Genomic DNA, 14230 nt, shown 5'->3' with positions numbered 1-14230 from the left:
CAGTAAAAAACCCCATTTTGGGGCCAAAAAGTGGCCTGAAATGGACCAGTTTGGACCAGTTTGGACCAGTACGGACTGGTTCGGACTGGTTTGGACTGGTTCGGACTGGTTTGGAGTGGTCTCGACCGGTTTGGAGCGGTTTGGAGCAGTAGAAACCAGTAGAAACCAGTAAAAAATGCCGTTTTGGGGTGAAAAATGGCCTAAAACGGACCGGTTTGGACCAGTTTGGACCAGTATGGACCAGTGCCGACCGTTTTAGACTGGCTCAGACTGCTTTAGACTGGTTTGGAGCAGTTTGGACCAGTATAAACCAGTATAAACCTGTATAAGTCCCCATTTTGGGATAAAAATCGGCCTAAAATGGACCAGTTTGGACCAGTTCGGACCAGTTCGGACCAGTATGGACCAGTTCCGATCGTTTTAGACTGGCTCAGACTGGTTTGGAGTGGTCTCGACTGGTTTAGAGTGTTTTGGACCAGTATAAACCAGTACAAACCAGTAAAAATGCCGTTTTGGGGTGAAAAATGGCCTAAAATGGACCGGTTTTGACCAGTGCGGACCAGTTTGGACCAGTTCGGACCAGTACGGACTGGTTCGGACTGGTTCGGAGTGGTTTGGAGTGGTCTCGACCGGTTTGGAGCGGTTTGGAGCAGGAGAAACCAGTAGAAACCAGTAAAAAACCCCATTTTGGGGTGAAAAATGGCCTAAAATGGACCAGTTCGGACCAGTATGGACCAGTATGGACCAGTGCCGATCGTTTTAGACTGGCTCAGACTGGTTCGGACTGGTTTGGAGCGGTTTGGACCACTATAAACCAGTAAAAACCAGTATAAACCAGTAAAAAACCCCATTTTGGGGCCAAAAAGTGGCCTGAAATGGACCAGTTTGGACCAGTTTGGACCAGTACGGACTGGTTCGGACTGGTTTGGACTGGTTCGGACTGGTTTGGAGTGGTCTCGACCGGTTTGGAGCGGTTTGGAGCAGTAGAAACCAGTAGAAACCAGTAAAAAATGCCGTTTTGGGGTGAAAAATGGCCTAAAACGGACCGGTTTGGACCAGTTTGGACCAGTATGGACCAGTGCCGACCGTTTTAGACTGGCTCAGACTGCTTTAGACTGGTTTGGAGCAGTTTGGACCAGTATAAACCAGTATAAACCTGTATAAGTCCCCATTTTGGGATAAAAATCGGCCTAAAATGGACCAGTTTGGACCAGTTCGGACCAGTTCGGACCAGTATGGACCAGTTCCGATCGTTTTAGACTGGCTCAGACTGGTTTGGAGTGGTCTCGACTGGTTTGGAGTGTTTTGGACCAGTACAAACCAGTATAAACCAGTAAAAAACGTCATTTTGGGGTGAAAAACGGCCTAAAGTGGACCAGTTTGGACCAGTTTGGACCAGTACAGACTGGTTCGGACTGGTTCGGACTGGTTCGGAGTGGTTTGGAGTGGTCTCGACCGGTTTGGAGCGGTTTGGAGCAGGAGAAACCAGTAGAAACCAGTAAAAAAACCCATTTTGGGGTGAAAAATGGCCTGAAACAGACCGGTTTGGACCAGTTTGGACCAGTATGGACCAGTGCCGACCGTTTTAGACTGGCTCAGACTGGTTCGGACTGGTTTGGAGCGGTTTGGACCAGTATAAACCAGTATAAACCTGTATAAGTCCCCATTTTGGGATAAAAATCGGCCTAAAATGGACCAGTTTGGACCAGTTCGGACCAGTTCGGACCAGTATGGACCAGTTCCGATCGTTTTAGACTGGCTCAGACTGGTTTGGAGTGGTCTCGACTGGTTTGGAGTGTTTTGGACCAGTACAAACCAGTATAAACCAGTAAAAAACGTCATTTTGGGGTGAAAAACGGCCTAAAGTGGACCAGTTTGGACCAGTTTGGACCAGTACAGACTGGTTCGGACTGGTTCGGACTGGTTCGGAGTGGTTTGGAGTGGTCTCGACCGGTTTGGAGCGGTTTGGAGCAGGAGAAACCAGTAGAAACCAGTAAAAAAACCCATTTTGGGGTGAAAAATGGCCTGAAACAGACCGGTTTGGACCAGTTTGGACCAGTATGGACCAGTGCCGACCGTTTTAGACTGGCTCAGACTGGTTCGGACTGGTTTGGAGCGGTTTGGACCACTATAAACCAGTAAAAACCAGTATAAACCAGTATAAGTCCCCATTTTGGGATAAAAATCGGCCTAAAATGGACCAGTTTGGACCAGTTTGGACCAATTTGGACCAGTTCAGACCAGTATGGACCAGTATGGACCAGTTCCGATCGTTTTAGACTGGCTCAGACTGGTTTGGAGTGGTCTCGACTGGTTTGGAGTGTTTTGGACCAGTACAAACCAGTATAAACCAGTAAAAAACGTCATTTTGGGGTGAAAAACGGCCTAAAGTGGACCAGTTTGGACCAGTTTGGACCAGTACAGACCGGTTCGGACTGGTTCGGACTGGTTCGGAGTGGTTTGGAGTGGTCTCGACCGGTTTGGAGCGGTTTGGAGCAGGAGAAACCAGTAGAAACCAGTAAAAAATGCCGTTTTGGGGTGAAAAATGGCCTAAAACGGACCAGTTTGGACCAGTTTGGACCATTGTGGACCAGTTCAAACCAGTAGCGGCCACTTTAGACTGGTTTGGACTGGTTTGGACTGGTTCAGAGTGGTTTCGACCAGTAGAAACCAATAGAAACCAGTAGAAACCAGTATAAACCAGTCGAAATCCCCATTTTTGGGCAAAAAGCAGCCTGAAATGGACCGGTTTGGACGAGTTTGGACCAGTATGAACCAGTACGGACTGGTTCGGACTGGTTTGGAGCAGTTTGGACCAGTATAAACCACTATAAACCAGTATAGGTCAGTACAAACCAGTACAAACTACTTAAAAACCCCATTTGGGACTAAAAATGGACCGGTTTTGACCAGTGCGGACCAGTTTGGACCAGTACGGACCGGTTCGGACCAGTACGGACTGGTTCGGAGTGGTTTGGAGTGGTCTCGACCGGTTTGGAGCGGTTTGGACCAGTACAAACCAGTATAAACCAGCAAAAAATGCCATTTTGGGGTGAAAAATGGCCTAAAACAGACCGGTTTGGACCAGTATGGACCAGTATGGACCAGTCTGGACGAGTATGGACCACTTTAGACTGGTTTGAACTACTTTGGACTGGTTTGGACCAGTACAAACCAGTATAAACCAGTAAAAAACCTCTAAAAATCCCCATTTTCTGAAGCCCCGCCCCCAAATTCCGCCATTTTGAATCCAAATTTTTAGGCCACGCCCCCAATTTCCGCCATTTTGACCCCAAATTTTCAGGCCACGCCCCCAAATTCCGCCATTTTGAACCCAAATTTTTAGGCCACGCCCCCAAATTCCGCCATTTTGAACCCAAATTTTTAGGCCACACCCCCAAATTCCGCCATCTTGAATCCAAATTTTGAAGCCCCGCCCCCAAATTCCGCCATTTTGAACCCAAATTTTTAGGCCACGCCCCCAAATTCCGCCATCTTGAATCCAAATTTTGAAGCCACGCCCCCAAATTCCGCCATTTTAAACCCAAATTTTCAGGCCACGCCCCCAAATTCCGCCATTTTGAATCCAATTTTTAGGCCACGCCCCCAAATTCCGCCATTTTGAATCGACATTTTGAGGCCACGCCCCCAAATTCCGCCATTTTGACCCCAAATTTTGAAGCCCCGCCCCCAAATTCCGCCATTTTGAATCCAAATTTTCAGGCCACGCCCCCAAATTCCGCCATCTTGAATCCAAATTTTCAGGCCACGCCCTCAAATTCCGCCATTTTCGCCCCAAAATTTTACGCCACGCCCCCAAATTCCGCCATTTTGCCCACAAATTTTTAGGCCACGCCCCCCAAATTCCGCCATTTTGAATCCAAATTTTTAGGCCACGCCCCCAAATTCCGCCATTTTGACCCCAAATTTTGAAGCCCCGCCCCCAAATTCCGCCATTTTGAATCCAAATTTTCAGGCCACGCCCCCAAATTCCGCCATCTTGAATCCAAATTTTGAAGCAACGCCCCCAAATTCCGCCATTTTGAATCCAAATTTTGAAGCCCCGCCCCCAAATTCCGCCATTTTGACACCAAATTTTAGGCCACGCCCTCAAATTCCGCCATTTTGAATCCAAATTTTTAGGCCACGCCCCCAAATTCCGCCATTTTGAATCGAGATTTTGAGGCCACGCCCCCAAATTCCGCCATTTTGAATCCAAATTTTGAAGCCCCGCCCCCAATTTCCGCCATTTTGAGCCCAAATTTTCAGGCCACGCCCCCAAATTCCGCCATCTTGAATCCAAATTTTTAGGCCACGCCCACAAATTCCGCCATTTTCACCCCAAATTTTGAAGCCCCGCCCCAATTTCCGCCATTTTGACCCCAAATTCCAAAGCCCCGCCCCCAAACTCCGCCATCTTGAACCCCGACCCCGCAGCCCCTCCCCCCTTTACCTGCTGCTTCCTGCGGCCAATCAGAGCGCGGCGAGCTCGGTCCAGGCTCCCCTCCCCCTCCAGCCACGCCCAGGCGGCTTCGGCCAATGAGAAAGGCCCCAGCGAGGCCCCGCCCCCTTCAGGCTCCGCCCCCTGCAGGGCCTTGAGGACCCCTCCGAGGTGGCTCCGGAAGTGCCGGATTTGGGATTCGGGGGAGGTGGGGGAGGGGCCCGGGGGGGGAGGGGCGAGGAGGGAGGGGCTGAGGGATTCTGGGGGGAGGCCCTGGGATTCGGCGGCCTGGGGGGGGGGGAGGGGAGGGTGAGGGAGGAGTGGGGGAGGGGAAAAAGGGGGAGGTTGGGGGGGAAAAAGAGAAAAATTGGGGGAATTCTGGGAGAATTCCCAGAATTCCCTAAAAAATCCCGAGATTTTGGAGAATTTTGGGGATTTTTGGGATTTTGGGGAGTTTTTGGGAATTTCTGTGATTTTTTTGCAAATTTTTGCAAATTTTGGAAAATTTGGGGGGATTTTTGTGAAATTTTGTGTATTTTTATGAGTTTTAATGAATTTTTGTGTATTTTTACGAATTTTTACGAATTTTTAGGAATTTTTGTAAATTTTTGTGAATTTTTGTGACTCTTGGAAAATTTTAGGGGATTTTTAGGAGTTTTTATGAATTTTTGCGAATCTTTATGAATTTCTACATTTTTTTGTGAATTTCCATGAATTTTTGTGAATTTTGGTGACTTATGGAAAATTTGGGGGGATTTTTGTGAATTTTTGTGAAGTTTTGGGACTTCAAAAATTTAGGAGAATTCTTGTGAATTTTTGTGAGTTTTTGGAAAATTTTTGTGAATTTTTGTGAACTTTTCTGACTTTGGGAAAATTTTTGCGCGTTTTTGTGAACTTTGTGACTTTTGGAAAATTTTGAGGGATTTTCGTGAATGTCTCTGAATTTTTGTGACTTTTGGAAAATTTTGGGGAACTTTGGGGAATTTTGGGGAATTTTTGTGAACTTTTGTGAATTTTTATGAATTTTGGAAATCCCCGAAAATTCCCAAAAATCCCCAAAATTCCCCAAAAAATCCCCAAAAACTCCTCAAAAATCCCTAAAATCCCCAAAAATCCCCTAAAAATCCCCAAAATTCCTAGATTCTTTGAAAATCTACTCAAAATTCCCCAAAATTCCCCCAAATCCCCAAAACTGCCCCAAAATCCCCAAATCTCCCTCCCCACCCCCGACATCTCCTCACCCTCACGAGCGCCACCAGGCGGCGCCCTTCCTCCAGCATCTTCCGCTGCCGCAAAGCATCACGGGAAGGGGCGGGGCCACACCCGGAAGTCGAAATCCCACCACCGGAAGGGGCGGAGTCAAACCCGGAAGTGACATCATTCAACCCGGAAGAGGCGTGGCCAACACAGGAAGTTGTTGTTTCCAACCCGGAAGTGGCGCGGTCAGAACCGGAAGTGGGCGGATCCAATCCGGAAGGGGTGTGGCTAGAACCGGAAGTGGGTGGATCCAACCCGGAAGTGGCGGGAACAGCAGCGGGAGGGGGTGTGGGCTGGCAGGAAGTGACGTCACCGGCAGGGGGCGGGGCCTCCCCGCAGGCCTCACAGGTGGGGGAGGGGCCGGGGTTCAGGAAGGTGCAGCGGGGGCAGGGCCAGGCCTGGGCGGGCTCCAGGCGGGGCTGGAGGCACCCAAATCCAAGTGAGAACCCCAAAATCGCCGTTTTTCCACCCAAAATTCCCACTTTCCCACCAAATCCTGGTTTTCCACCCAAAATCTCTCATTTTTCTCTGAAATCCCCATTTTTTTCTGGTAAAAACACCAATTTTATCTAAAAAAGCCCAAAATTCCCAATTTTTCCCCCAAAATACCCATTTTTTCCCCCACACTCCCCCTTTTTTGCCCAAAATCCCCATTTTTCCCCCCAAAATCCCCATTTTACCCCCGAAAGCCCCATTTTACTAAAAAAAACCCCAAATTTTTCTCCCAAAAATCCCCATTTTTCCCCCAATCTCCCCCCTTTTTTCCCCAAACTCCCCCCTTTTTACCCAAAATCCCCATTTTTCCCCTCAAAATCCCATTTTACCCCCAAATCCCCAAGTTTTTCTCCAGAAAATCCACATTTTTACCCCCAAAATCCCCATTTTTCTCCCAAAAATCCCCAAAATTTTCCCCCCAAATCCCCCAATTTTTCCCCCCAAAACTCCCCTTTCTTACCCAAAATCCTCATTTTTCCCCCCAAACCCCCTCTTTTCCCCAAACTCCCAAATTTTTCGCCAAAAATCCCCCTTTTCCCCCCAAACTCCCCCATTTTTACCCAAAATCCCCATTTTTCCCCGCAAAATCCCCCTTTTTCCCCCAAATCCCCTTTTTTCCCCCAAATCCCCAAATTTTTCCCCCAAAATCGCCATTTTTCCCCCCAAACTCCCAAATTTTTCCCCAAATCCCCATTTTTCCCCCCAAACTCCCCTTTTTCCCCCCCAAACCCCAAATTTTTTTCCAAACTCCCAATTTTTTCCCCCAAAACCCCCTTTTTCCCTCCAAAAATCCCCATTTTTACCCCCCAAATCCCCATTTTTTTTCCCCAAACTCCCCCTTTTTACCCAAAATCCCCATTTTTCCCCCCAAACCCCCCTTTTTACCCAAAATCCCCATTTTTCCCCCCAAACTCCCCATTTCTTTCCCCAAATCCCCATTTTTCCCCCCAAATCCCCATTTCTTTCCCAAAATCCCCATTTTTCCCCCCAAACCCCCCTTTTTACCCAAAATCCCCATTTTTCCCCCCAAACCCCCATTTCTTTCCCAAAATCCCCATTTTTCCCCCCAAACCCCCATTTCTTTCCCAAAATCCCCATTTTTCCCCCCCAAACTCCCCGTTTTCCCCCCCAAATCCCCCTTTTTGCCCAAAATCCCCCTTTTTCACCCCAAATCTCTCACCGGAGGCCTCCGGGCCAGCCGGGGGCGCTCGCACACCTGGCACAGCACGTGGGGGGAGGGGTTCCGGAAGGTGCAGCTGCGGCAGCTCCAGCCCCGCCCCTCCCCCACCCCCTCCTCGGGGGGGGCGCCGCCGCCTGGGGGGGGGAGGGGACATCAAAGCAACCCCGCCCTGCCCCGAAATTCCCATTTTTTAAACCCAAAATTCCCAATTTTTAGCCAAAATTGTCATTTTTAAACCCAAAATTCCATTTTTTAACCGAAATTCCCACTTTTTCCCCTAAAATTCCGGGGTTTTTAACCAAAATTCCCCTTTTTTAAACCAAAATCCGCATTTTTTAATCAAAATTGCCATTTTTTAAACCAAAATTCCCAGGTTTTAACCAAAATTACCATTTTTAAACCCAAAATTCCCAATTTTTAACCAAAATTGTCATTTTTAAACCCAAAATTCAATTTTTTCCTCAAAATTCCCACTTTTTCCCCGAAATTCCTGCGTTTTTAACCAAAATTCCCCCTTTTTAAACCAAAATTCCCCTTTTTTCCCCCAAAATTGCCGAGTTTTAACCAAAATTGCCATTTTAAAACCCAAAATTCCATTTTTTCCTCAAAATTTTCCTTTTCTCCCCCCAAATTCCCACGTTTTTAACCAAAATTGCCATTTTTAAACCCAAAATTCCCCGGGTTTAACCAAAATTCCCCTTTTTTAAACCAAAATTGCCATTTTTTAAACCAAAATTCCCAGGTTTTAACCAAAATTCCCCTTTTTTCCCCCAAAATTGCCGAGTTTTAACCAAAATTGCCATTTTTAAACCCAAAATTCCATTTTTTCCTCAAAATTCCCTTTTTCCCCCCCTAAATTCCCACGTTTTTAACCAAAATTGCCATTTTTAAACCCAAAATTCCCCAGGTTTAACCAAAATTCCCCTTTTTTAAACCAAAATTCCCGGGTTTCAACCAAAATTCCCTTTTTTTAAACCCAAACTCCCATTTTTTAACCAGAATTGCCATTTTTAAACCCAAAATTCCCCAGTTTTTAACCAAAATTGCCATTTTTAAACCCAAAATTCCATTTTTTCCTCAAAATTCCCATTTTTTCAAACCCAAAATTCCCGGGTTTTTCCCAAAATTACCATTTTTTAAACCCCAAAATTCCCTTTTTTCCCCCCCAAATTCCCTTTTTTCCCTCAAAATTGCCATTTTTTAAAGCAAAATTCCCAGGTTTTTCCCAAAATTGTCATTTTTACAACCAAAATCCCCTGGTTTTTAACCTAAATTGCCATTTTTTAACCAAAATTGTCATTTTTTCACCCCAAAAGTTTCTTTTTTCCCCTCAAAATTCCCAGTTTTTAAACCAAACATCCCAGTTTTTTCCCCAAATTCCCACTTTTTTCCCCCAAAATCCCATTTTTTTCCCCAAAATTCCCATTTTTCCCCAAAATACCCATTTTTAAAACCAAAATTCCCAATTTTCCCCCCAAAAAATCCCAATTTTCCCCCCAAAATTCCCATTTTTTTCTCAAAAATTCCCTTTTTTTCCCCAAAATCGCCCGTTTTTCCCCCAAATTCCCATTTTTTAACCGAGATTCCCATTTTTTCCCCCAAAAAATCCCCATTTCCCCCCCAAATTCCCATTTTTTTCCCCCAAAATCCCCTTTTTCCCCCACCCCTCCCCCTCCTGCCCCCCCAAACCCCACCCGGGACCCCCCAAATTCCCCCAAATTCCCCCAAATTTCCCCAAATTCCCCCAAATTCCCCCCAAAATCCCCCTGGGCCCCTCCCGTGAGAGCGCCCCCTACCGGCCGGGAGGACCTCGCTCGCCGCCGGCAGCGCGTCCGACGCCAGCGGCCACTAGGGGGCGCCAAACGGCCGCCAGTTCAAACCAGTTCGAACCAGTATGGACCGATTTGATCCCTCCCAGTTTGTCCCAGTTCTCTCCCAGTTCCTCCCAGTTCCCTCCCAAAACCTCCCAGTCCCTCCCAGTCCCTTCTCAGTCCCTCCCAGTCCCTCCCAGTATAAACCAGTAACCCCGAATCCCCTCCCAGTCCCTCCCAATCCCCTCCCAGTCCCTCCCAGTCCCTCCCAGTCCCCTTCCAGTCCCTCCCAGTTCATCCCAATCCCTTCCCAGTCCCTCCCAGTCCCTCCCAGTTCCCTCCCAGTACGCACCAGTAATCCTGAATCCCCTCCCAGTTCCCTCCCAGTCCCTCCCAGTCCCTCCCAGTCCCTTCCAGTTCCCTCCCAATCCCTCCCAGTCCCTCCCAGTCCTTCCCGGTCCCCTCCCAGTTCCCTCCCAGTATAAACCAGTCTCACCTCATCCCCTCCCAGTAAGATCTCGGTGAAAAACTGGGGGTTTGGGTGTCGGTTCTGGAAGGAGAGAGAAGGAGTCAAGAGGCTCCCAGTATAAACCAGTACAAACCAGTACGGACCAGTGACCCTCCCAGTGCTCTCCCAGTACAAATCAGGTAAGCCCCAGTATAAACCAGTAAAGCCCAGAACGCTCCCAGTGCAAACCAGTATCCCCAAAAGCTCTCCCAGCTCCTTCCCAATCCCCTCCCAGTCCCTCCCAGTCCCCTCCCAGTATAAACCAGTAACCCCGAATCCCCTCCCAGTCCTTCCCAGTCCCTCCCAGTTCCCTCCCAGTCCCTCCCAGTTCAACCCAGTTCCCTCCCAGTATAAACCAGTAACCCTAAATCCCCTCCCAGTCTCCTCCCAGTTCATCCCAGTTCATCCCAGTCACCCCAGACCCCAAACCAGTACAAACCAGTAAGGCAAAAACCCCAAACCAGTGACTCCCAGTAGGCCCAAATCCACTCCCAGTGACCCCAAACTCTCTCCCAGTTCATCCCAGTAACCCCAGACCCCAAACCAGTAGAAATCAGTACAAACCAGTATAAACCAGTAAAGAAAGAACCCCAAACCAGTAAGCCTGAAACCCATCCCAATCCCTCCTAGCGACTCCAAACCCCATCCCAGTCGCTCCCAGTCACTCCCAGTTCATCCCAGTTAACCCAAGAGCCCAAACCAGTCCAAACCAGTATAAATCAATACAAACCAGTAAAGGAAAAACCCAAACCAGTAAGCCTGAAACCCATCCCAGTCCCTCCCAGTGACCCCAAACCCCACCCCAGTGACTCCTAACTCTCTCCCAGTCACTCCCAGTCCCTCCCAGTACCCCCAGACCCCAAACCAGTAGAAACCAGTACAAACCAGTAAAGGAAAAACCCCAAACCACTAAGCCTGAAACCCATCCCAGTCCCTCCCAGTGACCCCAAACCCCACCCCAGTGACCCCAAGCTCTCTCCCAGTCCCTCCCAGTCCCTTGCAGTACCCCCAGACCCCAAACCAGTCCAAACCAGTCCAAACCAGTACAAACCAGTACCTGCAGCAGCAGGTCGAGCTCGGCGCGCAGCAGCAGCACCTCGGCCGTGACCGCGGCCACCAGGGGGCGCTGCGGGCCCGCGGGGGGGGGAGGGAAACTCAGCCCCTCCCCCGACTCCTGCGTGTAACCGAGGAGACGGAGCACGGAACGGCCCCCCTGCGGGGATACTGGTTTGTACTGGGAGGGACTGGGAGGGACTGGGAGGGGATTGGGAGGGACTGGGAGGGGATTGGGATGGACTGGGGGGGACTGGGAGGGACTGGGAGGGAACTGGGAAGGGATTGGGATGAACTGGGATGAACTGGGAAAAACTGGGAGGGACTGGGAGGGACTGGGAGGGGATTGGGAGAGACTGGAAGGGATTGGGAGGGGACTGGGATGAACCGGGGAGGACTGGGAGGGACTGGGAGGGGATTGGGAGGGGACTCGGGTGTTACTGGTTCATACTGGGAGGGGAACTGGGATGAACTGGGAGGGACTGGGAGGGACTGGGAGTGACGGGGAGGGAACTGGGAGAGACTGGGAAGGACTGGGAGGGACTGGGATGAACTGGGACAAACTGGGAAGGGACTGGGAGGGAACTGGGAGGGGATTGGGAGGGGACTCGGGTGTTACCGGTTCATACTGGGAGGGAACTGGGATGAACTGGGACAAACTGAGAGGGACTGGGAGGGACTGGGAGGGAACTGGGAGGGACTGGGAGGGACTGGGAGGTGATTTAGGGTTACTGGTTTATACTGGGAGGGGACTGGGAGGGAACTGGGAGGGACTGGGAGGGACTGGGAGGGACTGGGAGAGGATTGGGAGGGGACTCAGGTGTTACCTGTTCATACTGGGAGGGAACTGGGATGAACTGGGACAAACTGAGGGGGACTGGGAGGGACTGGGAGGGAACTGGGAGGGACTGGGAGGTGATTTAGGGTTACTGGTTTATACTGGGAGGGGACTGGGAGGGAACTGGGAGAGACTGGGAGGGACTGGGAGGGGATTGGGAGGGGACTGGGAGTGAACTGGAAGGGGGCTGGGAGGGGATTGGGGGGAACTGGGAGGGACTGGGAGGGGGCTGGGAGGGGACTGGGATGAACTGGGACAAACTGGGAAGGGATTGGGAGAGACTGGGAGAGACTGGGAGGGACTGGGAGGTGATTTAGGGTTACTGGTTCGTACTGGGAGGGGACTGGGAGAGGACGGGGAGGGGCAGTGGGCGTGGCTTAGAACAGTGGGCGTGGCTTGGGGTGATGGACGTGCCTGGAGCAGTGGGCGTGGCTTAGAACAGTGGGCGTGGCTTTGCTCAGTGGGCGTGGCTTTGCTCAGTGGGCGTGACGTAAGCAGTGGGCGTGGCTTTGCCCAGTGGGCGTGGCCTGTGTGAGGGGGCAGAGCCGGGGCCCGGGGGGGGGAATTTGGGGCGGATTTTTGGGAAAAAAAGGGGGATTTTTTTGGGGAAAAAAAACGGGATTTTGGGGAAAATATGGAATTGGAGCCTCCCAGACCTGGATGGCGCCGATGGTGCTGCGGAAGACGGGGTCGGAGGGGAGAAGAGGGGATTTGGGGGGAAAAATGGGGATTTTGGGGAAAAAATTGGGGACTTTTTTGGTAAAAAATGGGAATATTTTTGCAAAAATCGCAAATTTTTTGAGGAAAAATCAGGGATTTTTTTGGTAAAAAAATGCGAATTTTTTTAAGAAAAATCGGGGATTTTTTCGTAAAAAATGCGATTTTTTTGGTAAAAAATGGGAATTTTTTTGGTAAAAAATGGGAATTTTTTGGCAAAAAAATGGAATTTTGAGGAAAAATCGGGGATTTTTTTTGTTAAAAATGGGATTTTTTTGGTAAAAAATGGGAATTTTTTGGGTAAAAAAACGCAAATTTTGTGGTAAAAAAAAGGGAATTTTTGGTTAAAAAATGGAAATTTTTGAGGGAAAAATTGGGGATTTTTTTGGGAAAAAATGCAATTGTTTGGGTAAAAAATGTGAATTTTGGGGGGAAAAAATGGGAATTTTTTTGGGAAAAATTGGGAATTTTTTGGTAAAAAAATGGGAATTTTTTGGTGAAACATGGGAATTTTTTGGCAAAAAAATGCGAATTTTTTTGGAAAAAAATGGGAATTTTTTGGTAAAAAATGGGAATTTTTGGGGTAAAAAATGGGAATTTTTTTGGTAAAAAATGGGAATTTTTTGGGAAAAAAATGTGAATTTTTTGGTAAAAAATGCCATTTTTTGGGTAAAAAAACGCAAATTTTTTGGTAAAAAAATGGGAATTTTTGAAGGAAAAATCAGGGATTTTTTGGGTAAAAAATGCCATTTTTGGGTAAAAAAAAGGGATTTTTTTGGGGAAAAATGGGAATTTTTTTGGCAAAAAAATGGGAATTTTTTGGTAAAAAAATGGGAATTTTTTTGGTAAAAATACGCAAATTTTTTGGTAAAAAATGGGATATTTTTGGCAAAAAAAATGGGAATTTTTTGAGGAAAAATCAGGGATTTTTTTGGTAAAAAATGCCATTTTTGGGTAAAAATATGGGTATTTTGGGGGGAAAAAAACGGGAATTTTTTAATAAAAAATGGGAATTTTTGGTAAAAAAATGGGAATTTTTTGGTAAAAAATGGGAATTTTTTTGGCAAAAAAATGGGATTTTTTGGGGTTAAAAATGGGAATTTTTTGGTAAAAAATGGGCATTTTTTTGGCAAAAAAACGGGATTTTTTGGGTAAAAAAAAGGGGATTTTTGGGGTAAAAAAAGGGGATTTTTGGGGAAGAAGTGGGGGATTTTTGGGGGGAGAAGTGGTGGCTCGGTACCTGGATGGCGCCGACGGTGCTGCGGAAGACGGGGTTGCCGAAGCGCACGGCTCTCCAGTGGCGCGGCGGGCGCGGGCTCAGCAGGTTGCGGCCGTACTTCTCCAGGATGCTCAGGGCCGTGCGCAGCGAGGCCAGGCCGCGCGGGGGCCCCTGGGGATCCTGGGAAAAACGGGAATTCCGGAAGGTTCTGGGGCGTTCCCGAAAAAAAACCGGGAAAATCGGGGCAAATTTGGGGGAATTCCGAGAAAAAACGGGCGGGATTAGAGGGAAAAGCGGCCGAAACGGGAAGAAAATCAATGGAAATTTGGGATTTTGGGGTGTTCCCAATTTGGGATTGGGTGAAAAGTGCCCGGAATTCCTAAAAAAATCAGGAAATTTGGGGGAAATTTGGTGAAATTTTGGCGAAATTCCGAGAAAAAACGGGCGGGATTTGAGGGAAAATCACCCAAAACGGGAGGAAAATCGAGGGAGGTTTGGGGGTTTGGGGTGTTCCCAAATTTTGGGAGGGGGGGAATTTGGGATTGGGTGAAAAGAGCCCGGAATTCCTAAAAAAATGGGGAAATTTGGGGAAATTTGGTGAAATTTTGGCGAAATTCCGAGAAAAAACGGGCGGGATTGGAGGGAAAATGGGAATAAAATCAATGGAAATTTGGGATTTTGGAGTGTTCCCAAATTTTGGGAGGGGAGAGA

General features: G+C 48.3%; 1 protein-coding gene across 1 annotated transcript in view; it reads right to left on the bottom strand.

Annotated features, from left to right (window-relative positions):
* LOC138101338 (E3 ubiquitin-protein ligase RNF31-like) overlaps positions 1-14230 on the bottom strand; it is a 53508-nt gene that overhangs the window by 34076 nt on the left and 5202 nt on the right. The window contains exons 3-9 of the mRNA XM_068999135.1: positions 13541-13699; positions 10750-10905; positions 9681-9734; positions 9170-9221; positions 7374-7507; positions 5683-6117; positions 4454-4729 (exon numbers count right to left, since the gene is read on the bottom strand). Of these exons, the coding sequence (XP_068855236.1) occupies positions 4454-4729; positions 5683-6117; positions 7374-7507; positions 9170-9221; positions 9681-9734; positions 10750-10905; positions 13541-13699 (1266 nt within the window). The remainder of the gene's footprint in view (positions 1-4453; positions 4730-5682; positions 6118-7373; positions 7508-9169; positions 9222-9680; positions 9735-10749; positions 10906-13540; positions 13700-14230) is intronic.

Source organism: Aphelocoma coerulescens, unplaced genomic scaffold, assembly GCF_041296385.1.
Source record: "Aphelocoma coerulescens isolate FSJ_1873_10779 unplaced genomic scaffold, UR_Acoe_1.0 HiC_scaffold_238, whole genome shotgun sequence".
NCBI lineage: Eukaryota > Metazoa > Chordata > Aves > Passeriformes > Corvidae > Aphelocoma > Aphelocoma coerulescens.
The sequence above is the reverse complement of the archived record's forward strand: the minus strand, read 5'-3'. Positions and strand labels throughout refer to the sequence as shown.